Source organism: Nesoenas mayeri (genome assembly GCF_963082525.1).
Source record: "Nesoenas mayeri genome assembly, chromosome: Z".
Lineage (NCBI taxonomy): Eukaryota > Metazoa > Chordata > Aves > Columbiformes > Columbidae > Nesoenas > Nesoenas mayeri.
The window spans coordinates 7760568-7786488 of record NC_137542.1 but is presented as its reverse complement, the minus strand read 5'-3'; the positions used below and the strand labels follow the sequence as shown (position 1 = coordinate 7786488).

General features: G+C 44.8%; 1 protein-coding gene across 2 annotated transcripts in view; it reads left to right on the top strand.

The window, feature by feature from the left end:
- Positions 1–18300, top strand: part of LOC308051644 (PALM2-AKAP2 fusion protein-like) — a gene marked incomplete at its 5' end in the record, with an annotated part of 53026 nt that extends 34726 nt beyond the window's left edge. The window contains 3 exons of one of the 2 annotated variants that reach the window (XM_080362204.1): positions 7377–7555; positions 10790–10828; positions 17976–18300. In XM_080362204.1, the coding sequence (XP_080218330.1) occupies positions 7377–7555; positions 10790–10828; positions 17976–18068 (311 nt within the window). In that variant the 3' untranslated portion in view covers positions 18069–18300. The remainder of the gene's footprint in view (positions 1–7376; positions 7556–10789; positions 10829–17975) is intronic. The other variant, XM_080362203.1, reaches the window with a different exon arrangement.
- Positions 18301–25921: the final 7621 nt, after the last annotated feature.

The following is a 25921-nucleotide window of genomic DNA, read 5'->3' as shown; positions in this document are numbered from 1 at the left end:
TGAAAGTCACGTCAAACTTGAATAAGGCCTGGATTTAGTCCATTACCCAGACTCTTTGTGAACGTGGAGTGTCATGCAGCACATGAATAGCTAATAGTTTTGTTTCTTCTGCAAAGAAGAAACCTGTATTTCTTGCCAAAAATGTAGCACATGTCCATAATTTCTCTGAAGTGCTAGTATTATTACTTATGTAGAACGGTATTTTCGAGGGGGAGTCTCCATAAACTGAGATGTTTTGAGCAATGTCAGACAAGATGTGAGAGACAGGGCACCGTAGACCTCAGCTAGGACCTCTAAAGGTGTTATCATGACTGTTTTCAAAAACAGCATCATCTGTAGCTGCAAGTGCTCGAAATGAGGCTGATAATGGTTGCATTTTACGCACAAGTGATGCTGGAAGTACTGCTGACACTAATGCTTGTTTTAATGGAGCATCTGGGAAAACAATGTACCTGTGCTCGTTCTTATTTCTCTATACAACAAGGCGTTTACTTCGTGTCTGATGCTAAAATGTTTGTCGTAAATTACATTATAGTGAGAATGCTAAACTTATATTTATCATGAATCATTCCAGTTTCCTTTAAATGTCCGACTGCCGTATGTTCAAGAAAGAAAGTTGAGATCTATTAGCCGATGACTCAAGCTACTGCGATGTGCAGCTGGTGACAAGGCAAAGAATTCATTTCTAGGAAAAGATGAATATGTGGTACTGTGTAAGGATGTCATTGATCAAAAAACCCACAAAGAGCATTGCGAAAGTCATTCTTAAAATCTTCTACTTTTGGTGCTTTCTAAACCACACATGTGCTTGGCAGAGCTCTCATCTGGTGGAAATCAGCTCGGCACCCTAAGCATTACCTAAGCATTGCAGGGTGCGTATCCCCAGCTCATCTCATCCTTGCTGTCCCTCAGCTGGCTATGCTGCAGTTAGAGCTTGCAAGCGTCCTTAAAAATAGGGGGAATGGAAACCATGCAATCACTTGGAAGATTGCTGCAACTTTCCTTTTGTTTTAATATTTACAGTATCTTTTCAATATTTACAAAAACAGAGGCAAAAGGTGATTCAGTGGCTGCAACAAGTCTGGCTGTGAAGCTTCATTGCAGCCAGTTACAGAGGTGATTTACGGAGAAAAAAAAATCTGCTTGTAGTAGGCACAGTAAGGAATGTGCTATAGAACATGTCTGATACTGTAACCTGGATATCTAGTTTCACATATTAATAATAGTAATAAAAATGGTAATGAAGAAATGGAGGCTTTTCTGTCACCAAATTGCCTTTCCCAAAGAATTAGCACTCGTCTTTTACTATCAGAATACTTCAGCAGAAAAAAATTAGGAGCCAAATCCAAATCTGAAAAATCATCAAGTGGAGAAGTGTAAACTCACCATAACTTTTTTAAGGAGGTGCAGTAATTAACTTAATTAGCAATGGCCTACCTATCATGTAGCTTTTTGCTGGTGGACTGGGCAGAGTAGCTTTACTAGGACTCCTGCTAGACCCTACTTATTTATCACTGCTGTCTCACTTCACTGCTTTGAACCATCGTTACATGGATAACAGAAACACAAACCACAGAAAAAGGGCTGCAGTGAACTGAACTGCTAATTTGACTGAAGTGTGGAAGATTAACACAATTCATGTGGGTGTATGTGGGAAATAACTGCTAATTACTTAAGATAGCAAACAGGCTGTTTTTACCACCCTGACAAGCAACATACAACACTCGTACAACTGACAGTAGCACTAAACTTGATGTCTGCCAACTACCCAGTGCAAGCCAACCCTGATCATAGTAAGAAACTTCTGCATTGCTGACAAGTATCCTTTAAAGCTGTTTGAGATGCTTGGAAGCAGCCTTTTAACCCATTTCAGATCGCTGGAGAAAGACACAGAGTAATTTTGGTGGAGTGACAACTATGTGTTGTGTGCACACAGGACAAGACCTTCCCCAGGCCACTCCTGGAAAGGTGAAGGGAGGAAGCTATGTGAACTCCTTTCCCAAAAAATTTGGTTTTCCTGCATGAAGAAATTCAAGACACAAGAAAAAAATTGGTAGAGCATGGAGAGTCATCTTGAGTCCCAAAATATTTGTGGAGCTGTATTTAAATTTGAACGTTTCCTGCGTTGTTTAGCTGCAGCACCTTGGTGAGATGTTGAGCAGCTGCACAGCAAGCCAGTGGTTTTCTCCTGCAATGTGCAGGTGATGCATGAGCCCCCTGGTGAGCAGCTGGGCCTGTTTGATAGCTTATTTGAACAGGATGATGAGTGGGTGACACAAGAGGATTCAGCGTACATTTGGTGGAGTAATTCTCATGTTCCTTTTATTAGAAGTACTTAGATTACGAAGAACTTCTGTTTAACTTCCTATAGTGCCTGGCTCAAGTAATGCTGTTCATCAAAGGAGATACAAAAAACATTACATGATGAGGTCTTTGTTCAGTGAAGGCTTTTCTGTTGGAGAGAAACCCATGGTGAATATTTACTGTCTCATGACTAGGCGTGGGGGCATCCCTAACACGAGAAGCCATGCCTGAAGGAACCTTTCCTTAAGCTGCCGCATCTGCCTTTTTGATGTTCATCACCAGAGCTTTGCCAGGGGAGGCAGAAAACACGTTGCACTCCCTGCACTCATCTGCAGACATTCAGACCCATCTGCATGCGCATCTGCCCACCAGCAGTCATCTGTTGTCCTCAGTTGACAAACTACATGAGAGAATTTCAGTGTATGGCCGAAGCCCAGAAGGCAGGTTGCAGTTTAAAGATGCAACAGATCAGGTGCCTTTGTGTTTCAGGTAACTATTCCCTCCAAATAGTGAGGGGCATGTGTGTTCCATCATCATCTTTCTTCTCCATGCTTTCTTCTCCTGAGTGACAGCTGTGGACCATAAGCCTCTGTCAGAGGAGCCACTTCAGTCTAAAAACCATTTTCCACTTTCATTTTTCACTAGTAAGTACCCACCCTAATGAAAGATCTCAGGTTCAGCCACAGCCTGCAGATACTCTTTATGCAGTGGGAGGAGAAGCAGAAACTTCGGGGCAGGATATTTTAAATATTTCTGGCCACTGCAAAAATGTTAATGCCCCATACACATGTAAAGAGTAAGTATCAAGTATAATACATATGCATGAATCCCTTATTTTAAATGAGGACTTTGAAAAAGACTAGAGTAGAAATGGAGCCTTTGAGTTTATGGAAGATACTGTTTCCTTATCTGTTCATAAGCACCAGTATGAAAAAAGCAAAGTTCTTTGTTGTCTTCAAGGATTCCTCTGGAGTGCTCATCACTCATCCCCTGGACACCTCTGGGTCGTACTAACCCAGCTCGTTTGTCATTTGCTCTCGTATTCCCTCCATAGTGGAGAATGTGTATGAAGTGAGAGGACCTCCGAGAGATTATTTTTTTTAATGTTTGCTTGTTTATTTGTTTGCCGATTTATGTTGCCCACTTGGTGTTCAAGACAACAAAAGAAGCCCTCCGTTCACCTGGAGTGGTAATGAGACTCCACATTACCAGAGGGATATTTTTCCACATACTTCAGCTGTTCTCTGACTTCAGCACAGACTAGTCTCCTAAAGTAATCTATCTTGCTGAAATACCTTATTTTGAAAAGATTTCTTTGCGGTGCAGATGTCTTAATAAGTGCCAACAGCACCTGTAAAGAAGTTGCTCGCTCTTACGAGAAGCCCTGTTCTTCCCATCTCCTTTGTACCTCAGTAAACATTATACAGTGGCCCTTGGTAGCTGCTCGTTACTTAGCGGTGGCTCGGGCCCCTGTCCCAGAGCCTCAGCTCAGTCACGGTTTCTTCTCGCTATTGCAGCAAATAGCTGAGCATCCTTCCTTGGCTTGCAGTGAGTGCTTGGGCACCTCTCAGGTTCCACAGGGTGGATGAGTCACCATCGCAACCGCTCTTGCTCCTCAGAGCTGTGCAGAGGTTTTGATTCGGAGAAAGATAATCCGCCCTCTGCTCTTATACATCTTTGATTTTGCAGAGGGGTGGCAGGCAGTGTCTTGCAGCCGCCAGACTGGGACACAACAGCAGCTGCCCCTTCTCTGAGCTTTCCCACCTCTCCCCTGAGAAAGAGCATTCTCCATAGGAGCAGCTCCTGCCTGACATAAATAGTGCAAGAGGCAAAAAATTAAGAGAAATCAAATTGCAGGAGCTTCTTACCTAGATCCCTAAAGCCGGAGAGTGGAGGAAGCCATCACCAGAACTAAAGCCATGGAACATTTTTGGAGTCCCTTTCAAAGAGAAGAAAAATATAAATGTGTATGTGAAGATTTGGAATGCTGTAGCTTATACTTAATATCTTCCAACAGCTCTAAAGGTGACTTCAGAGGACTATCTTCCACTGGACAGGAAGGTGCTGCTGATAACTGCTGTTAACTTGCAAGTGTGACCATCAGGCTGCAGTTTTTTGCTGGCAACCTACAAGTGTGACCCTGTTTCCATTTGACTCAGAGCACAGTTCCTTTAACAGAATCACAAAATCATAGAATAGAATTACGCAGCTTTAGTTTGGGCAAAGATGACCAGCCTTGTCTGTGTACATCAGGTGTGGGCATGGGACTCCAGCAGTAGGGAGTGCCCGTGATCATCATGTCTCATGATGCCTTTATGCTGGATGTCTCTTCTGCCTGAGAACAGGACCTTATCTGGATGAAAGTCTGCCAGAATAAAATTAGCCCAGCAACATTTCTAACATGATCCAAACTGGCAGAATAGGTCTGCACTAGGCTGCAGCTCTGCATCAGGTTCACAGAGATTTCTGTGGCTGTTCTGAGAGCCCTGAAGCCTCAGACACTCCATCATCTAACTACAGCCTCACCGGTGGTTGTGCAGGTTCTGGCCATTCTGCCGCTGTTGGCACTGGTAGCATCTCTCTTTTCCACTTGCCTACCTGTTCTCACAAGCTTTTAAGGAACTTGAAACAGATGCTTACTCCTCTGTGAAAAGCAGTTGAAATTATGCTGTGGATTCCTGAGTTTTTAGTGAAATTCAAACAAAAAGAGAAAATGGTTGTATAAGCATAATTTCTTGTGGATGCAAACCAATAAACCACTGTTCTGCTGTGGGCAAATCTCATTTCTGCCTTGGCTTCTATATTTGTGAAAAAGAAACTGTGATACTGTTCATGGTGACACTACCCAGCATGGCGAGAACAGTTGGTTGTGTGTTGCAGCAGGGTTGCTGCTACAAAACAAAAATTGATGGACACTCCATCCAGAGAGGATGAATCTGCTCAGAGATATCCCTTTTCTAAACTGCAGATCCCCAAAGCCTTCTGTTTGCGTTGTTTTCCAGGGGAGTGGCGTGAAATAGCTTTTTTCAGTCATGAGGCTTGGCCATAGGCCTGAGCATCCTGTGATTGTCTGTGTCCCTGGGGGAAGGCACAAAAGCTGGGCAGACATCTGAGAAGCCTGAGAAGCCTGCATTACTTGCATACTTCAAAGACTGTTACTTATTAGTATAAGAATGAAGTAATAGGAAGAATTTTTTTACTATGAAGGTGGTAAAATACGGGCACAGGTTGCCAGAAAGGTGGTGGATGCCCCATCCCTGGAGACATCCCAGGCCAGGCTGGACAGGGCTCTGAGCAACCTGATCTGGGTGAAGATGTCCCTGCTCATGGCAGGGGTTGGACTGGATGAGCTTTAACAGCCCCTTCCAACCCAAGCGATTCTATGATTTTTTGATTACAGCAAGATATCTGACCCTTAATGAGGCCTTTTATTCTCAGCAGACTTTTTTATGCACTGGACCTAATGGACAAGGTGATGGTTGTTGTTACTCTCCTGCTCAGCAGTCCAAGCTGTCACATATGGGAGCAGCTGGGCAGCTCAGGACCCGCTGCTGGACCCAGCTTTGGCAGCATGACTCCTGGTTGTCCATGGAGCTGATGCTAGGGCAACCCAGAGGAGAACCTGGGCCCAAAGGAATTCCCCCTCCAGCCTCTGGTGGGATGATGTAGGGTCGAGGATGAATTCTCAGCCTCATCCCTGCACCAGCCAGCTTAAGCTAAGCCTGTAACGAGAACCCAGTGATGCTGGGTTTTTCCATACTGGTCACAAATGAAACAAGCCTGTCAAGGGGATTTTTTTTGTAAAAGACCCCTGCAGTGTCGACTCAGGTTTCACTTCTCCCTTCAAGAAAGAATCCTGCTGATTATTAGAGGAGGTTTCAAGGCTGCTCTCTAGTGGCTACCACCATCGTGATAATTTTTGGAGTAGCAGCTAGGATTTAAATTTGTCTCAGCAGCAGGAGGAAGCTTGATTAAAATCTGCACAGCCCTTCTGGTTACTTCACTTATTTGTAAGGGGTTTAGGGTGGTTTTGTTTCTCCTTTTTTTCTTTGCCATCCATTGAACTGTCTTATTTCAAAGAACTGACATGCCATGGAAAAGGGAAGCTGATTTTGATTCAGTGTTGCTTTCTCCTGCCATTGCTGAGGACCCCTGCACCTTATTCCCACACCCACGACCTGCTACCATCGTTCTCATTCTTCTTCCCAGGACAAGCCGGGCAGCTCAGCCCAGATCAGCACCTGGTGATGACAAACACGGGCTGACCTCCCTGGAGGACGGTGGGTTGTCCACCTGCTGAGCTCACCTGCAGCTTGTTGCAGTGGTCTCCTTGCTCTCCCCTGCCTTTTCCCAGCTCCTCAGTTGGAGTCGCTCTGCCTGAACAGGATTTCTGGGTGAAAAGAGTTCAGTCAGAGAGCAGCCTGATTTCTCTGTGACTTTCCTTCCACCGGGAGACTGAAGGGCCCTGTCTGAACAAGCAGTGAATGGGATGGAGACCCCATCCTCCTGCTCCCTCCAGGAGCACCCTCTGAGCTGCAGCAGAGAATAGCGCCAGGGACCAACTCAAAGCCTTTCACATTACAAAGCAAATAAAAAGCACTGGCAGAGGAGAAGAAAGGCATATTGCCTTCCTTGAGTGCCTTACACACCATCCCCAATATACAGCCGTGGCATCCTTTACATTGGACTGTCTGAGCAAGAAAAAAAGTCATATTGCAGTTTTCCAGAATCTTACAAACATTTCCAGACCTCTGAAAAGTGTCCTATAGGAGAGAATGGGGGTGATGCAGCCAGACACTACTGTACATAGTAGTGGTGGGTTACATTTGCATTGTGTCATTTGTTAGCTCTTCTAGGTTTTGTAAAAAGATTTCTTAGTGTTTTGCTGTTGTGTTTCAGGAAGAAGGAGAGTGCTCTAAAAGCCCTGATTTACCAGATTGTTCCATAAACCTTATTCCAAACTGTCTCTTCATTTAAACCCTGCTGGAAGTTATTCTCTAGCTGTTGTCTTTCGGAAACAACTTGCAAGTCCTTCAGCTTAGAAAGGATCGTTCCTTTTCATATCTTTGCAGGAAAGATAGAGAAGATCAAGCCTCCTCCATCGCCCACCACAGAAGGCCCTGTCTCGCAGTCTGACCCGCTGCCCGAGGAGCCTGCGGGAGCCCAGCGACCCAAGAACCTGATGCAGACCCTCATGGAGGATTACGAAACACACAAAACTAAGAGACGAGAAAGGATGGACGACAGCAGTGTAAGTGCTCTTTTCCTCTTCACATCTTGCTCTGCCATAGACACCGTGACTCATGAGAAACAAAATTCAGACAACAAGAATATTTGTTTCTCAACAATCCGCTCAGATCACGTTGCAATTGTGCAAGGATTTTAACACATTGTTAGGGCTAGTGTCTTTGAAATGGAAGGATGAGGGCCACTGGAAGGGAAGAGAGAGTGTCAACTGCAAATATCAAAGGAAACTCATATTAAGTTTCTCTTTAATTAATTAATTAATAATAAAGGCTCCAGGTAGCTGCTCTGCAATTGTTGGGCTCTGTTAATTCTCACATCACCAAGACCCTCCGATTGGTTATTTCAGTGGGTCTTTGAACTTTGTGGATCAAGCATATATTCATGCTTGTGTTCATAGACTCCCAAAGTCCCAGCATGGTCAGGATTCAGTGTAAGTAAACTAATAACTTCCCTAGAAATGACCCCTCGCAGAATTGGATTGGGAGTGCCTCAGAAATTAACTTGAATCCTTCAATGGGCAGCATGCTCTTTTGTGCTGGACTTGTTGTCTTTCTTCCATGCAAACAGAAAACCAGCCAGAGTTTCAGTTTGTGAAATGGGTGCCTGCACTTCAGTCATTACTGTGGCACTGTTTAAACCAATTAAGGCACTAATAAAAAGAGCTACAAATTTCATAACTGAAAGTGTCAAAATTCAGGTGCATCCGTTATACGACCTATTTCCCAACAGAGCACAAGGTGATTCTTATTCAGAATCATTATTACTGTGGGCAATGAGTGCAGAAGGTAGTGATATATAAGTGCAATATAAAACTTCTTAAATGAACACAACATTTGCTGAAGCAGCCGCAGTCCTCTGGGCTTTTACCAGAGAGGTCAGAATGGTGACCCCAGTGCCAAGGAGCTCATGCTCCACACTATGTTCTCGTAATGTTCATTAAAGGTAGAGTCTCATTAGGCATACAGAATGAAGTGAAGGTTTGTAACGTGAATACTGCACTAGTCTGGCAGCTTTTAGTCGTTACCAGCAGATACTGTGCAGTAGCAAATACTTAAAATCAGAAGAACTGCAGTGCAGAGGGGTCGTGTTGCATTTCTGCTGGTTAACTAAAACTCAGTAGGAAAGCCAACTCACACTGTAAACAAATAAATTTCCAGTGCACACCAGAAACTTTCTGGTCCTTTTTTCTATTGAAGCTGTTGTAAAACGAGATCTCGTGATCCAGCAGGCTCCTGCTGCCGGGTTGGAAGCCAGCCCATGCACAAGACGATGCCTTGTGTTAGCAGCGGCATCTTGAGAAGGAGCCGCCCTCTGGTTTCCCCTCCCTCCCCAAAGCACCCAGTGAAATAGGGTGTCTACACCTGCTCTGGTGGGTGCTATTTTCTAGCATCTCCCCAGAGGTTCTGTTTCCCTGAAGGACCCTTAGGGGTTCGCAGGAGACGTGTCACACCCTCGCACCCTTTGCAGAAGTCAGAGCAACTTTAAAAAAAGATGTTACTAGACGTAACTCCCTCTGCTCAGTGACCCGAGTGCAGCTCCTCAGGTGCCTGCAGAGCTGCAGGTATGCCCCTAGAAAGCAGGTTGGCCACAACTGCATGACCTCTTCCGCAGTTTGAAGTGAGCCCTTGTCCTGATCGGAACACGGGGCAGTATCCGAGCGGAAAGCTGCACGCTGGGTGCCAGCTCAGCTGTCCACGGCCGCTAAAGCTGCCCAGACACTGACCGCCCCAAGATGCACGGCTGGAGATTAGTGCCCATCAGGCAGCACATGGGATGGATCCTCTTCTGGGATTAATTGTCAAGGCTGCAGTGAATTTACAGAGCCCCAATGCACACCGAAGTCCCACAGTGTTGCAGTTTGTTGTTATTCTCCTCTAAACCCTTTGCATACAGCCAAACATGATTTACATTTTGCTGCTGCATATTTGAAATCCTATTAGAGGGCAATGTCCTGCAGAGCCCAGGGGGAGTTTCTCTGAACAAGTGGGAGTGCTTTGTTTCTCTTCCCTGCCTTTTTCCGCTCTTCTTTTGTAAAAAACTCCCACCATTTACAGGGGAAAGATAATTCAAAAAAGAAGTGCTCTTTTTCTGCTCTCCTTATGTAAAAAACTCCCACCATTGGCAGAGGAAAGATAATTCAAATATGAAATGCTCAAACTGTTAATCTGAGTTAATACAGGGTGCTTCAAGAAGATGGACCCAATTGAGAGGCATTTGGGACAAATTCAACTATCATCTCGATGTTGTCCATACAGGAGGTGGAGGGAACACAGAGCATTTATAAAAAGGTTATGCAAACTCGATAACTCGTTAAACCATTTGTAAATTTTTGTGTAATTGTGACATGTTGCTGTTGTGAAATTTGGTCCATGTTTTTGAAACAGCCTGTATTTTACATGCCAGGCTAAGCAATAATCACTTTAACAACAAATAGGTTTGGTTTGTCAGCAGGCGACATTTGAATACGTGCTCAAGAAAAATATTTCTGTACTAAAGAAACAAAGGGTACATCACCAGCCTGTATTTAAAAATACTTGAAATGCGGTGGGGCAAGGAGCATAACTGACAACCAGACTGGCAGCTGCCACTTGGAGCATTAAGTCCTGAGAGCTGAACGTGGCTCAGTGTTGTGAGCAAGGGGGACCAGAGATGTGCTGGGGTAGCGGGAGCAGTCGAGGTGCTGTGGTACCCGAAGCAGGACAGAGCCAGCACTCCTGTGGGGGCAGGAGGCAACTGACGGATATAGCTTTAATTTCTCCCTACATAAGGCACACCAAAAGGCAAGAGGGTGGCTTTGGTAGGACATCTACCCTACCTCTCCTTTAAGCATCCAGTCTATGCAACATGGCCACTCTTGCCGGCGCTTGCAGGTTTTGCTGTTCAGAGACAGAGGGAAATGAAGCACATCTGCTCTTGGAAGAACATCACTGCTCAGGCAAGGGGACAGTTTCTTCCAAAGAGGATGTGTTACACTAGAGGCTTCAACAGGTGAGAAAAAGAGAAAAAGCAGCAGCAAGAAAACAGGTCAGCCATCGATGGTAAACAAGACTGAGACTGGCCAAGCAATGTCATTAAAAAAACCATCAGACTGACTAATTTTTTTTTTATGACACCAAGTTGCTTGAAATCCTATACTCCGGGATGTGCCAGTTCTTGCAATTTCTTTATTTTGTTCTTGTTTCCTGGTTATAACATGCTTGTTCAATGTACTAATGCTGGTCTTTTCCCTTTCTACCAGTACACCTGTAAATTACTGTCTAGCAAGGTTACTTCTGAGGTACTTTTCACCTGCTTATTTATTTTTGCTTCCTCTTGCATGGTGATTCCAAGTGCATGTTGCTGCAGTTTGCATTTTCATGCTGTGTGCCAGTGCTGTTTCGTATCAAAACTGGGATGCAAATGTGTGTGGGGGATATTCCTTCTTATCTCTCATCAACAAATATTTGTGTGGCTGTTTTTCTAACCCTTGAATTCTAGTTACAATTTCTGGCCCAGGAAGGGTTGTAATTAAAGGGACGGGAGCTGTTGCCCGGGACTGGATCATTCCTGAGGCGTGAAATGAGAACTTCTCCTTAATCCCTGTTACTGTTTAGCTGCCAAAGCTAAACCTGGCATCCAAGCATCTTCAGATGCTGAGTGAAACTGCTGTAGCTTTCCTTTGTCTCTGATTACAGTGTATTTAGCCCTATGAAAACCTCTAGTAGTCCTTAAAGAATCCACACACCAACCTTCCATCTGTGGAAGAAGAGAGTCAGATCCAAGAGCATGGCCACAGTCTGGTGAATTTTGTGAACCTGTCCTTGTCCCTGTGTGTTGGGATGTGATGACTGATCATGGTCCCACAACTTAGTATCTGTGTTGGTCTCAGAGTAGAAGAAACCCAGACCTGCTGAAGAAAGAGTATTTACAGTGACATTCGGTGTTTTAGCAAGGCAATAAACTGCACAGTCTTTACCCCTACAAAGCTGGACTCTGACAAATCCAATGACTTTAAGAGCAGGGAGTGGATACCGGCTGTACTTCTGCAGTGTTTGTAGGAACGAGGTGCTCAATAATGTGGACACTTCAAATACCTGGAATTTTCTGTGCAGATATGTGTGTAAATCTGGAGTTCTCTAAGAGACACAAACAGATTGTGGTAATGAGGGACACTCATTTGTTCAGCACAAGCATTTTTTTATCAGTATGAACCTTCCAGTATTTCCCTATTCCATAGCATATTTGACCACATTATCTACCTCAAGACAAGTATATGAACATTTTCTGTCCCGGAGAGTAAAGCAAAGTCAAGTCTATGCCATTTCCTGTTCATTAAATAATTCAGTGCGGGTTTTATCTCACTGATACAAGCCCGTGACTGATCTTTGCATAGGGTATTTATAGAGCATTAAGCAATATAAGAGCACTGTGCTTTCAGAGACCTGGTTTTAAACACAGGTTGAGCCTCCTTTCCCCATGATATCTGCACAATAATCTGAGTAAGGATTTATGAACCATCAGTAGTGACCAGAGCATTGGATATTGTGTGAGAGGCAGAAGCTCAGGTGCAGATTTTACATGCTCAGCTCTTGTCCTTCTGCTGAGCTGCGTTGTGTGTCTGCCTTGTAAAATCATAATGACACACGGAGTAATGAGCTGGAAATGAACATGCACGGGTGGGAAAGGGAGGAGGGATGAAATAGGCTGTAGGACACAGCTATTCTGTGTGCGGGTAAAGGGATGTCATCTGGCTAATCCCCAGCGTTGAGCCCCAGACTGAAGCAGGTTCTCACTGGAAATCTTCAGCTGAGGCCAAGCAGCTGTTCAGAGAGACCACAGGTAACTTCATACTTGCACAGATAGGTGGTTTTCATCCTCAAAATCTGCTTTTGGACTTAGAAATATAAAGATCTTCAGATTTACGGGATGTTATCCTAAGTTTGCTTAGTATTAATTTCAGCCGTGGTGCAGGGGATACTGCATTCAGGTGACATTTAGGTGATATTGAAAGATACTGCCGAAAAATTTTGACAGAAAACCAACATACTAGATTTGATGGCAGAGGGCACATGGTCTATACTGTAATGCTGACCAGCAGCAGTACGATACTGTTACTGTGTTGTTTCAAGTAAAAGCATTTTTGTTACAGATGATACGCAGCTCCTCACTCTGCTCACTAGAGGTCTGGTGTATTCAGGGAATAGTACTAAGTAGCTACAAAAAAGAAAACACCTTTATACTGAGAAATATATGTTCTTTGTCCCGCAGTAGTTCCAGTTTTATGTTAAAGCATTCGGTTTATCGCTCCTGATGGTCATGCAGCCCATTCCCTGTGTGTGCCTGTCCCTTTGTGCATGGCGTGCTCCATGGAGGTGTCTTGTGCAATGACTGTCCCGCATGGAACTGGTAGATTTTAGATACCCAGACCTTTGCGTTTTCTTTTTATTTTTTTTTTCTTGCTTTTAGTTCTCCCAGGCCCAGATGGGAAGAATCAGTAAATTATTAAACTCCAGAAAAAGAATTTTGCTTCCACATTAGTTTTGCTTGTACTGTTGAATAAAAAATTAACCTGTACTGTATAGTAGTCAGTTTTATTCATTGGTGGGGATAAATATGCTTTGGACTAAAGCTTATCTGTATTCTGCTTTTCACACTCTTGATGCCAGTAAGAGAGCAATTAGCGTTATGTCTGTTGGAGGGAAACTGAGGACAGGTAGTCTCCATCTCCAGGATGGATAGATAAATCCATCTAACACCTGACAGTGGTAGCTGTTTTGATCTTTTTTTTCAGTCCTCAAAAATAAATTGAGTCTGTCAGGGAAGACGCCTCTGCAATTCTTAGTGAGACCCCAGGGTTGCAACCACAAGACATTTTATGTCACATTGTTTTTTTTTAACACTGATGTGGCCTTACCATTAGGACATAGCCAGCTCAGTTCTTCAGGCCCTTGACTCGGGTGAAATGTCTCCTTCATGACCTTTCTGATTTTCAGTGTACACCTCCCATGTGCAGTTACGGCCTGGCTGCCTTGGGGTGCTCCAACCACCCAGCCCTGTCCCTGCCTGCACCCGCTCAGCTGCCGTGGGGCATCATCAGGGAGGACACTTAGGAATCATCGGAGGTATCATTTTGTAATGTGGCCCGAATACGGCGTGTTACAAACCCCCAAACCAGCCACAACAACAAAAGGAAAAGACTTCCCTTCTCTTGACCTGCTGTGGAGAGCCTCTGGGTGCTGGACTCATGATGGGTCTACAGACAGCCGTGATATCTGCCAAGAATATTTTAAAATGGAGATCATTTGCTATTTTAGGCAAGCGGCTTCCTGGGTTGTGAATTCAGTGCTCCACGGAGGAGTCCCAATTCTCCACTCAGTCATTCCAGTTCCATGCTATAATTACCCCATTGTTTCCTCTAGTGGGTGTGAAACTGACACAGCCTAGTAAAAACGAGGGTTATTTTAGGTCAAGCACTCTTTTCAGTAGAATTTTAGGTTGGTGCAAAAGTAATTGCGGTTTTGGACAATGAATTTTAAATCATTATAACTAGGCTCAAACACATCTTTATTAATCAAAACAGGAACCATTATAATAAACACATTTTTTTTCCAACAAGAAATAAGTTTGTTTATTCCTGTAGCCTAAAAATCCATGCTTCAGGACTCAACGAACTCTTGGAAAGCATTTTCTGCATCCTGCTGAATGTGGAAGTGTTTTCCCTGCAAAAAGTTCTCAAGATGGTTGAAGAAGTGGTAGTCAGTTGGTGAGAGGTCAGGTGAATATGGTGGATGAGGCAAAACTTGGTAGCCCATTCCTTCAACTTTGTAAGAGTTGGTTTTGCGACATGCACTCAGGCATTGTTGTGGAGAAGAACCGGGCCCTTTCTGTTGACATGAGCTGCAGGTGTTGCAGTTTTTGGTGTGTTTTATCTATTTGCTGAACGTCGTTCTCAGGTGGAATGGTTTCACTGGGATTCAGAAAGCTGTAGTGGATCAGACCAGCAGCAGAGCACCAGTGACTGTGACCTTTATTTACTGCAAGTTTGGCTTTGGGAAGTGCCTCGGAGGTTCTTCGTGGTCCAGCCACTGAGCTGATCATTGCTGATTGTCGAATAAAATCCACTCTTGTCGCATGTCACAATCCAATCAAGAAGTCGTTTGTTGTTGTGTAGAACAAGAGAAGATGACACTTCAAAATGATGATTTTTTTTTTCAGTCAGCTTATGAGCACTTATCGAGCTGCTTCACCTTTCCAATTTGCTTCAAATGCTGAGTAGAATGGTCAACATTGAGTTCTTTGGTAACTTCTCATGTATTTTTAAGAGGATCAGCTTTGTTGATTGCTCTCAGTTGGTCTTTGTCACCTTCTGATGTCCAGCTGCTCCGTTGCTTATCTTCAAGGCTCTTGTCTCCTTTGTGAAACTTCTTGGCCCACCACAGCACTGTACGTTCATTAGCAGCTCCTGGGCCAAATGCATTGTTGATGTTGCAAGGTGTCTCCGCTGCTTCACGACCCCTTTTGAACTTGAATAAGAAATTCACTCACATCTGCTTTTTGTCTAACATAATTTTCATAGTCTAAAATAAGTATAAAATAGAAAGCAACGTCAGTAGCAAAAAGAAAAAAAAAAGGCGAGAGAAGGGCATTAAAATTATGTATTACACAACCACATTTATTTAAGAATGTATTCCAATATCAAATGACAAATTTCAACAATGCAAAAACCACTATTAACTTTTGCACCAACCAATTACAGAATAATTCTGGAGTAACTATTCAAAGAGACCTTTAACTTATTAGTATATGATCTGCTATTTATTAATACAAAGCCACACATCAGTACTTGTTTCCTTGCGAAGGTTAAGTCCACATTCAATGCCCTTACAGTGTCTCTGATATAATTCTGGAAACAGTTTTCCTTGGAGCAACCAGCAATATTTGCAGAAGCAGATTGCTGATGGGACAAATGGAATAAACCCTGTGGCTGTCTTTTAAGACAAAGATGAGCTAACTGATCCAAAGCAGAAATCTTCGAAGTTTAAGTGGACTGTTGGAAGGCATCACCAGAGACCATCACAACATTGTGGTTTCCTGCAAGGAAGACCTTGACTGGAAACTTGTAAATTATATAAAATCTGTTTTATTTTCAGCTGGCATAATTCTACAGGCCAAAGTCAGCAGACCTTGTTTAAATATACTGTCATCTGTGACATGGCAGTTTTAATTTGTAATTGATGCTGAATTTGCTGGTTTTTCATGCAAATTTTGAAATCCAGTGGGGAGAAGAGTAATTTTCTGTGATTGATTTGATCGTTATGCCAATCTGGTCTAGATAGTTGCCATCTAAAACAAAAATCACTGGGTTTTTTTCCTCCTTCAGTGCTAACCCTGGAGAAACCACTGTCTTTTATTCTGAGAATATAATTATTTGATACTGTGATACCTAGTCCCAGTTGTGCTTCTCCATTGTTCGGTTTGGGTTGTCTTTCCTTGGTTCTGGCACTCAGAATCCCAAACACGTGCTTTAAACCAATGGTCCTCATACCTCCAGCAGAGGTTTCTCCAGGACACTGCTTACAGACTGATGTCTCAAGGAATTTTTTTACCAATTTCGATATTTTTTTCTTAATTGTTAGGTTTGTGAGCACATTTGCCCTCTGCTGGATAGAACAGAAACTGTTCACAGCCCTGCTCCCTCTCGTGGTTTCTCTGCAAAAAAAAGAGGCATCATGATTTGGGGCAACATATCAGAAAAAAATGCGTCCAGTGGGCCTGGACCAGCTTTGGTCGGTGTGAGGAGGCAGGTGGAGCTTTAGCTCAAAATCGTGTCTTTTGGCTGGATTTTCCCTTTCGTTCTTTGGCTTGTTCATAGTCGTAGTCAAAAGAAACTAGGAGGGCAAAGAAATATTAATAATGAAGCTGGCCAAACTCCACCCTGTGTTCAGCTCCTGCACGGAGGTCTGGGTCTCAGCATAAATGCAAAAGTACATTCTCATTCCTGTAAGCAAAGTTATGGCCTGTAATTCCAGCTGGCAGTTCAGACCTGACGTCCTGATATTGCCTGTGCAGGAGCCTCTAGTACCTGTGCGCTTTTCCAACCTCACCTTGTCACAAGCTGAAATAAAAGTTTCTTTAATCTTAAATTATTTATTTTTATTCCAGCCAAGACATAAGTCCTCACTGCATCTGGCTTTCTATACAGAAAATAAAATAGCGTCATCCTTTCTCAAAAGGCCAGCTACTCTTCTACAGTCCAGGAGTGTGCAAAGCAGCTTGCAGGATGCACTAGGACCGGGGGTGGCAGGCGTTGGTTCTGTGGACAGTCATGTATTTGTTAGGGTGTTTTTTACAGTTTGTTGGGTTTTTTTTTTAACTGACCATGTAAATATTTTGAAAGTTTGCATCTCTGGGAGGGCTGTTCTAAAACATGTTTAGTGCACTGGACGTTGGCAGCTTTACAGTTTGGTCACAGGGCTGTTATTCAGTGTTGGTCAGAAAATAACATTGCCATGTGCTTCTGTAAGGAGGCACCAGGCCCCTTTATGTCTCACTTGCTTGGAGAAGAACACCCACTGCCGTGCATTATTTGCCAAGAGTACATCAGATGCATATTGCAGTAATAGTTTTTGGTTTCACCTGATTATTTTTCTAACCTTGCTAAAACACATATTAAACCTGTTTCTTGTGTTTTTAGTTAAGTGTTTCTGTGTGTGCATGTGTGTGCATATGTATAATACATTCACAGTGTATGTATTTGTATGCGTGCATATATGTGTGTGACTGTGTATGTGTGTATGGAAAATAGATAAACATATCAAGGCTCATCTTGCACCAGGCTCTGCAGGCTGTGCAGGTCCTCCTGCTGTAAATCTCCTTCTCCATACGCACGGAGTGACGTTTCACTCCAGGAGCACTTTGATCGCGCTGCATGGGCTTTCCCCTTTGGCGTAGCTGCAAGCCAAAGACCACGAGAAGCAGATGCAGGGGGCCTGCCCAGTTCTGCCTGTGAGGGTGACATGCTGAAACAAGCAGCAAACTGCTTTCCCAGCTGCACGAGCAGCTCCAGAGTGGCCTCTGGACAAAGCTGCTGGCTGGCTGCTGGCTCCTGATGTCAAAGGTGTGCAGCTGCCTCTGGGGAGAGGACCAAGACCCTGTCCCCTGCCTTCCCTGGGCAGGGACGGGACAATGTGCAGCTGAAGCAAGCTGGGTGCTGCCAGACAGCTCCTACCACTCCTGTCCTCCCATGGTGTGGCTTTGCTCTTGTGTGCCATCCGCCCCACCTTCACATCAGCAAGTGCTTCATCGCATGTGTCCTCCCAGTTCGTACAAGGTGCAGCACTGGGAGCCCTGTGGGAAGGGCTGGTCCGTGCTGCAGTGGAGGGCATCCCAGGGACCACGGGCAGCTCAGTGACATGCTGTGTTTTCCCTTTTTCTCTCCTGACCAGGTCCTGGAGGCGACCAGGGTGAACCGCAGAAAGAGCGCTCTGGCGCTGCGTTGGGAAGCTGGCATTTACGCCAACCGGGAGGAGGACGAATAACCACGCTGCAGCGTGAAGACAGCGAGCAGGCACGCCGAAACCAAAAAGAGAGAAAGGAAGAATTAAAAAGAAAAAAACAAAAACAAAACAACAACCCACACCACGAAAGCAGCAGCATTTTAGTCCAGTATTTATTAAATACACAACAGACTTACAAGATGCACATAGACACAGAAATGATCCAGCTCTTGGCAATCCTAAAGCAACAGGAAAACCCCAACTAGAAAATACCCCCTTCTTCTTCCCTCCGTTCCCCCTCTGAAATAATGCGATGGGGACGGTGCAGGGGGTGAGAGCCCTCGGGGGGACAAGGGGACCGTTGTCCCCACGGACTGGAGGGCCTGCAGGCTTGTGGCCGGGACGTCGGCATGGAGGAGCCTGTGGCCAGGGCTCGCTGACCGAATCGACAGACCTGCCTCGCCCCCAGCATCACCGTCCCCACAGCAGCTCCTGCCGGACCTTCCTGCAGTTCCTTCGCCTCCCACAGCCGCTGAACCGAGACCGTCAGCGTTGCTTCGGTGTACCCTGTCCAGCCACAAAACACAACAATATTGCTCTCTGTTGCTCTTTCTTTAAGGGGACTGAAGAGTTTGGTTTGGGAATGGGGTGGTTTTCTAAGGGGGGTGGGTTCTTTTCCCCTTTCTAGTAATTTATCTGTTTAAAAGAGAAAAAAAGACAAACAGGGAGACAGTTATTGCAGATGAACAATCCAGCACACCCAGTAAAACAGTCCTTGTGTTGCAAACACAAGCCATCACAATTTAGGAGTGGAATAGATGGGGATGAGAGCTAAGCCAAATGGATTACCTTAGCTTTAGGATCCTATATGCTTGCAATATCACTTGAGCTCCAGGTTCTCAGAGCATATTTACCTAACAAAGTTTCTAAATAGAAAATCTGTATTTAGTGGATGACAACTATTTTTTGATGGTGGGGAGGGAAAAGAATGGCGTATCTGTAAAATCTATGAAGATGGGTAATTTGAAGTAGAAAGGTAGTGGGAAAGGGATACAAATAAAGGACATTTAATTTTTAAATGAGGCAATAATTGAACTAAGCCAGACTCTGGCCTAGGAAAAGGTATGAAATAAAGAACAAAGATAGTTACGTCTTCAACTATATTTATACAACCTAAAAAGCCTTTGAAGTAGAGTGCTTTGTGGAAGTCTTCACGTTTCCAGGCAACAATAAAAGCTAAAGGGCACAATGAGCTGGAAGGAGCGAGCAAGGAAGAGCAGACAAGGGAAGAAAACATTATGATGTTTGCCATTCAGCCGGTATTTTCAGTGCTACAAGCAAACCGTAGAGCCTTTAGTTATTGCTTAGGCTTGGGATCAGCAGTGAAGGGTTAGAGTGGATCTGTGTGTGTGTGTGTGTGTGTGTGGGCACGTGTGTGTGTGTGTGAGGCTGACATACCAGAACGTGTATGGCAGTGCGTGTATTGATTATTTTCTCCAAAGCTGTTTTACCAGCTATAGGGGTGAGTGCTATTTTTTTTTCTTTCTGAAAGGGGATATAAAAACAAGGCACTGAGTTAATGCAGTATTTGTGATATTAAAATTTGACCCAACATGGTATTTGCATGAGTCACAATTGCAAAGTATTGACCAGTTTTGTAAGCTGACAATTAGGAAAAGAAATGTGGTATTTATTCTTGTGCTTTGTATTTGTATGTAGTATAGAGGCTGCGGGTTTACTCTTTCCTTTTCATGCAAGCAATACAATAGGAATATTTTACAACTGGGAACCATAATTTCTGGACTAGAAACCAACAAGTTTGGGAGGTGACAGAAAAAAAAAGACATCGAGCTTTTTTCTATATAAAATTTTCTGTCTTTTTTATAAACAAACTATTATTTTGACATCTTTTTTTAGAAATCAGCAGCCAGGATACTGGTCCTCCCTTAAGCCTTTCCTTGATTTCGTGACCTGCTGTGCTGTTATATCCTGAAACAGTGAGCTCATTTAAAATGAGTACCGATACTGTGAACATACTTCTGGTGCTTTTCTTAAACACAGAGCTTGCAACCAAATGATTCCACCCACCCCACCCCACTTGTTCCTCCAGCATGTGATTTCTGTCCATGGACACTCATTTTGAGGCTTATTTTCAGGGAATCGTAGCAAATACAATTATATATACTCATTAACTCAGTTCTGTCAATTGTCTCCCCAAGTGCTATTGAACAGAAGACCCTGCTGAACTGAGCATTCACTGTGATAAGGGCAGCGAGCTTATCTCAAGGATGCTCTCCAAATCCAGGTGCCTATGAAGGAACTACATACCTAATGAAGGGGACCCATTCTTCGGACATGGCAATCAACAGTGGACTGTGATTCACGTCTGCGGGTGGGTCATTACTGTAAGACTGTAGGAAAAGCAACGCCATCAATGCAGCACTCTAGTGAGACCGTGCGTCGTGCAGCCGCAGCCGTGAGCTCTGCGCAGCGGTACCAAGAGGAGTCCTGTCTCCCTCCGCCCTTGGGGAGACCATGAGTAAGACTGGGAAAAAAAACAAAACATGGGTTTCCTGGGCAGAGGAGATGGCCCTTGTACTTACAGCGAGGTGGTTGTGCACCAAACCATGCTCTTCAGTTTCCCCTCATATTTGCTCCCTTCCCAGGAACCTGCATCTTTATTTTATTTAACCTGGGGGCCTGTTTTTTCCTCCTGCTTTCTCACTGGAAGCCAGCGACCTTGATTACCCATCCCAAGACATCTCTTCATGCTTTGCCACATCCTCCCCTACTGCCACAGTCAGCCCTCAGTCTTTGAAGTGAAAATTATATTGTACCCCTTGAAATGAAAAGTGGTGGTGGAGAGAGGCCAGGCAGGAGTCCTCCACACTAGAGGCATTTGCTTTCTGCCCCTGCGACAAAAGTATGTGCGTGCATCAGTGCAGGACAGCCAAACTTTCCACCCAGCAGGGTTTTTCTCTTCCAGAAATTATGGACACTTGTAGTCAGCAGCACACGTTCAGTGCTGTGGTAACAGGAGTGCGATGCAGTTTACTTGCCTCTGTTATTTCATTTGCATGCTACCAAGCTTAGGTGTTTATAAGTATACACCAGTAATACATATCTATCTATATATAACTATATCAAATGCAACAAAAGAGCACTATTGCAGAGTTAACTTTGTCTCCACAAAAGAAATGCTCAGTTCCTTTCCCGTGGCAAAGACTGGTTTTAATGAAACTGTGTATTGAGAAATAGTTAAGCATTAGCATTTGTGATTATAATCAGTTTGGGGTTACAGTGCAGGTTTCCTGAACAATTCATTTTAAAAGCTGACAGTTTGGGCTTCATCGTGCTCCATACTGACATTATCTGAAGGAAAATACAGTAGCATTGACATGTTTGACAACCTAAAGGCGGCATCCTTGTCATGACTTATCAACCAGTTTCAACAATACCTGGCTTTCTGTATGTTAACCACTTAAATGTTATCCTGCTTCTGTTTTATAGTGACTGTGAGGCCTACGATGCAAGTATATAATTATTTTCTCATTAAAACAGAAACCTGTGTTGTGTTTCTATAAAGCTGCCTGTTTCTTCACATCCTTGCAGGAAGCTGCATCCACACGAGCAGCACATGGCTGGAGGAGAGCAGCCTGTCTCCCACCTCCCAAGGCGGCCATAGAATCAGAATCATTTTGGTTGGAAGAGACCCTCAAGATCATAGAGTCCAACCACTAACCTAACAACTGGCACTAAACCATGTCCCTAGGAGCGTCATCTGCACGCCTTTTAAACACCTCCAGGGATGGTGGTGACTCCACCACTTACCTGGGAAGCCTGTTCCAATGCCTGAAAACCCTTTCTGTGAGGAAGCTTTTCCTTAATATCCAATCCAAACCTCCCCTGGTGCAACCTTAGGCCGTTTGCTCTTGTCCTGTGGCTTGTTATTTGGGAGAAGAGACCAATCCCCTCCATGCTACAGCCTCCTTTCAGGTAGTTGTAGGCAGCAATAAGGTCTCCCCTCAGCCTCTTTTTCTCCAGCCTAGCCTCCTGCTGCCTCCCTCAGATTCTCCTCATCAGACTTCTGCTCCAGACCTTTCACCACCTCTGTCACCGTTTTCTGAACTCTCTCCAGCACCTCAGTGTCTTTCTTGTAGTGACAGGCCCAAAGCTGGACACAGAAGTCAGTCTCCTCCCCATGACTCTGCTTCTGTCTTGTTATCTGGAGGCAGGAGAGATCTCTTTTTCTTCACTCGGTGGTATCAGCTGCAGTTACAAGAGCATCCCTGAGCATTTCCTATTAACATGCCCCTGGAGGGTTGCTGAGGCCACATCTGCTTCATGATGAATTGCACCAGCTTTCTTACCTTGCTTCTTTCACACCTGCAGGACCCTTGCTGTCCTGCACAGCAAAGCCCGTCATTTCAGCTAGTTGTCCATTTCCCACATGCACAGCTGCAGCAACCAGCTGCTTGCCCTTTGCTGCAGCCCCTCGGCCTGCTGACATGGTCAACTAGACCTGTCCCTCAACCCTGCTAGGGAGCTGCCACCAGCTTTGCCTGTGAAAGCAGGTCCACAGCAGCCTCTGCTCCCCGCTGAGCCTGGATTAGACAGGTGTTTAATTATAACCCTGCTCCACAGCCCGTGGGAGTAGGCTGAGGACGTGGGTGATTTCAGTGGGAGCTGGATAGGGCCAAGCACAGCAATTCAGTCCATGTTCTCCACGACACAAGCCCTCCTCTCCCTTGTGCACATAGTATCAGAAACACCAACAGAGGAAAGTCAGATGTGGATTCCCTTTCCAGCTAGTAAATACTGCTGTAGTCAGAAGATGGGCTAGAAAACAAGCCTGGAAATTTATCCACCAGTTCTGGTCTCTACATCTATGAAGAAAAAGAGCTCATTGTCTTTTCAACACAGAAGATGCTTTCTGTCTGCCTTTTCTTGATCTGTGCTAAAAGGGGTAGTGTATTGGATTTACTGGCACACAATGGTAAAAGGAACCCCTTCCAGACCTCTCCCTTGGGTTTTATGAGAATTAAAAGTGGAAATTGGGCTTTTGCAGGGGAGCGTTTAGATGTCACAGTGATGCCAGTGGGGTGGCAGCAGCTCAGGAATTTTTGCAATGCGTTCTGCTGTTACCAGCTAGTGGTATTTGTTTAGTAACACACACTTAGGACACCTAAAATCCATGTCACACCACTGAATAGCCAATATGGCATGCACCAAGCTTTAGAGTATTTTTACGAAGTAGTTAAGAACTATAAAAGAGCCACTTTATCCATCATTTCTGTCATAGTGCCCCATGAGGTTAAGGACGATAAAAGAGCCAGTTTATCCCATATACTTATCCCACTTTTTATCCCATATAATTATTCCACTGCTTACCCCATATAAGTAATGACAGACTATAAACTAGCCACTTATCCATAATTTCTGGCACAGTCCCATACAAGGTGAGAATATTGCGTCTCTTACAGCTGTGGGTGGCTTTAAGAGGCTTCAACACAATAGGAAAGAAAACGGAGAGACAAAGGATCTCCTCTGCAGAAGTGCGTTTGATTACACTGCCTTAAAAGGAGGGAGAGCATTCAGCACAGTGCTTTTGGTTGGGAGGCAGAAAAGGAGATTTAAAAAAATAATAATAACACAAATGGGTTCTGTAGTGTAAGAAAGCCAAATCAGAGCACGACAAGCAGAGGGACAGGGCTAGGGAGGACCAGAGCTACAGGTATTAGCAGGGATGTTAGGACTGAATATTACTTTCAGTTATGTTCCAGTTATCGAATTGACTAGGATGGGCAGTCCACAAAACTGTTAGTGTGTAGGTCCAGCCCTGCACTCCTCCCCAGGTTGAACAGCATCCCAGAGTTTCACACGGTGTGAGATCAAGGGGCGGGGGCTGTCCTGTCACATCAGCAATAGCACCAGGTGCGGGGGGATGGAGGACAATAAAAAACATAAAAGCAGACTAACAAACAAAAGCCCAAGCAACAAGAGGAAAACCCCCAAATTCCATCCAGATGTCAAGGTCTGATTTATCAGTGGGGTCTCCAGGAAGAAGCCTCTTTCACAAGCACTAGATGTAGTGTCAGCGTGAGAGCTCCTGCTCCGTCCCAGGCGTGTGTCATCTCTGCAGTGAATTCAGGGCGGTGTGCCACCTGGAGATGAACAAATTTCAGGCCTTGTTCCAATTGAGAGTGTGGCGAGAAAAATCGATGAAGGAAGAAAATGTGCAAAGCTACTTTGTCACATTCTCCATTACTGCAAGCTGCATGGGGGGGGGGAGGGAGAAGGGGGGATTTGTGTGGCAGCAGTGACATCTGGAGGGCAGATGGCACTATCCATGGGAAGACCTTTGTCAGGGTTTGACCCCAGCTAGCAATATAAACACAATAGCCACTCGCTCACTCCCCTTTCCACCCCTGAATAGGGGAGAGAATCAAAAGCGAAGGGAGAAACTTCTGGATTGAGATAAACAGAGTTTAATAAAATAACATAAATAAAAATAATAATATATAAAATGAAATATAAAATAAAGGATACTCAATGCAATTCCTCATTAACTCCGTCCGCACTGACCAGCCAGTTCCAGGAAGCAGCACCTGGTCCTGAACAGCTGATCCCAGGAAGACAAAGAGAGAAAAAGGCAGAAAGGCCCAGATGTCTCTGCCAATGGCAGGATGGCAAAAGGCCAAACTAAAGAAACTCCTGAACAGAACTCCCCCCAAGCAGGTCTCTGTCCTGGCTCCAGCCAAAAACTGTCCCAAAGATCCCAAGATTCCTTTAATGAGAAGCATGACGCTAACGGGATGGGATACTCTTATTGATCAGCCTGGATTTCAGTCAATCTCTGCCCCATCCATGCCCTCCTTCCAGATGCCTCACACCTATGGGCTGAGCTCAGAACGTCCTTGGCTCTCAAACGACTGCAATTAAAAACATTAACTCTGTCCCGGGGTGTTATCTTCTTGTTCTGAAATTAAGCCCAAATAATGACCATGCTAGCTATGAAAAAGAGGGGTTTCTAACTGCATGAAGGAAAACTAACTTGTTTTCAGTCAAACAAGCACAACCTTCACTTCCAAGGATGGCCCCTGGAAGACAAATTCTGGGAATAGCTGGTGCTGACTGATGCGTCAGTCTCGGATCCCTACCAGCGCCAAGCCCACTACGATGGCACCTGTGTTACTAACATAGCAAGCCCGCTTGGGATCAGCAAAGGATCAGGAGGAGAACCACGGCACAGCTCACAAGCTTCTCCTGGGGAAGATAGTTGGAACGTGAAGACTTGAAAAGACTGCTGTGCTTAGCATGTACGCGCAGAGCCCTGGGCTTGCCTCCACCCATACGAGCTCCTGGGGTGCACCAGACCTCCCCACCAGCCCTTGCTGGGAGCAGCTGCGAACTCCACATTGCCTAAGCAGGCACCTTGGTGCAGGGCTATGTCTGGGCATACAGAACGCTTCACAAGGGGCCGTGCTGCACTGAACTCTTACTGTGGAGACTGCTGCTGGCTGGGAAGGTGTATGTGGGGCGGGGAGAAGAGTAGGAGGCTGAAAACAGCTCCAGGAGGACAGCAGGGTTTCATGTTGGGCTGTAGCAGAGAGCAACGCGCTCTCCGCGTGGCGTGTCACTGATGGCAAAAGGCTGTGGCTTGGATTGAGGATGAGTGCTTAGGTACATCTGGAGTATTTTGTCCACTTCTGGGCTCCTTAGTTTAAGAAGGACAAGGAATTACTGGAGAGAGCCCAGCAGTGGGCTATGAAGGTGATTAGGGGCCTTTTCTTATGAGCAGAGAGCTGGGTCTGTTCAGCCTGGAGAAGGCTGAGAGGGCATCTTATCAATGCTTATAAATGTCTCAAGGGTGAGTGTCAAGAGGATGGGACCAG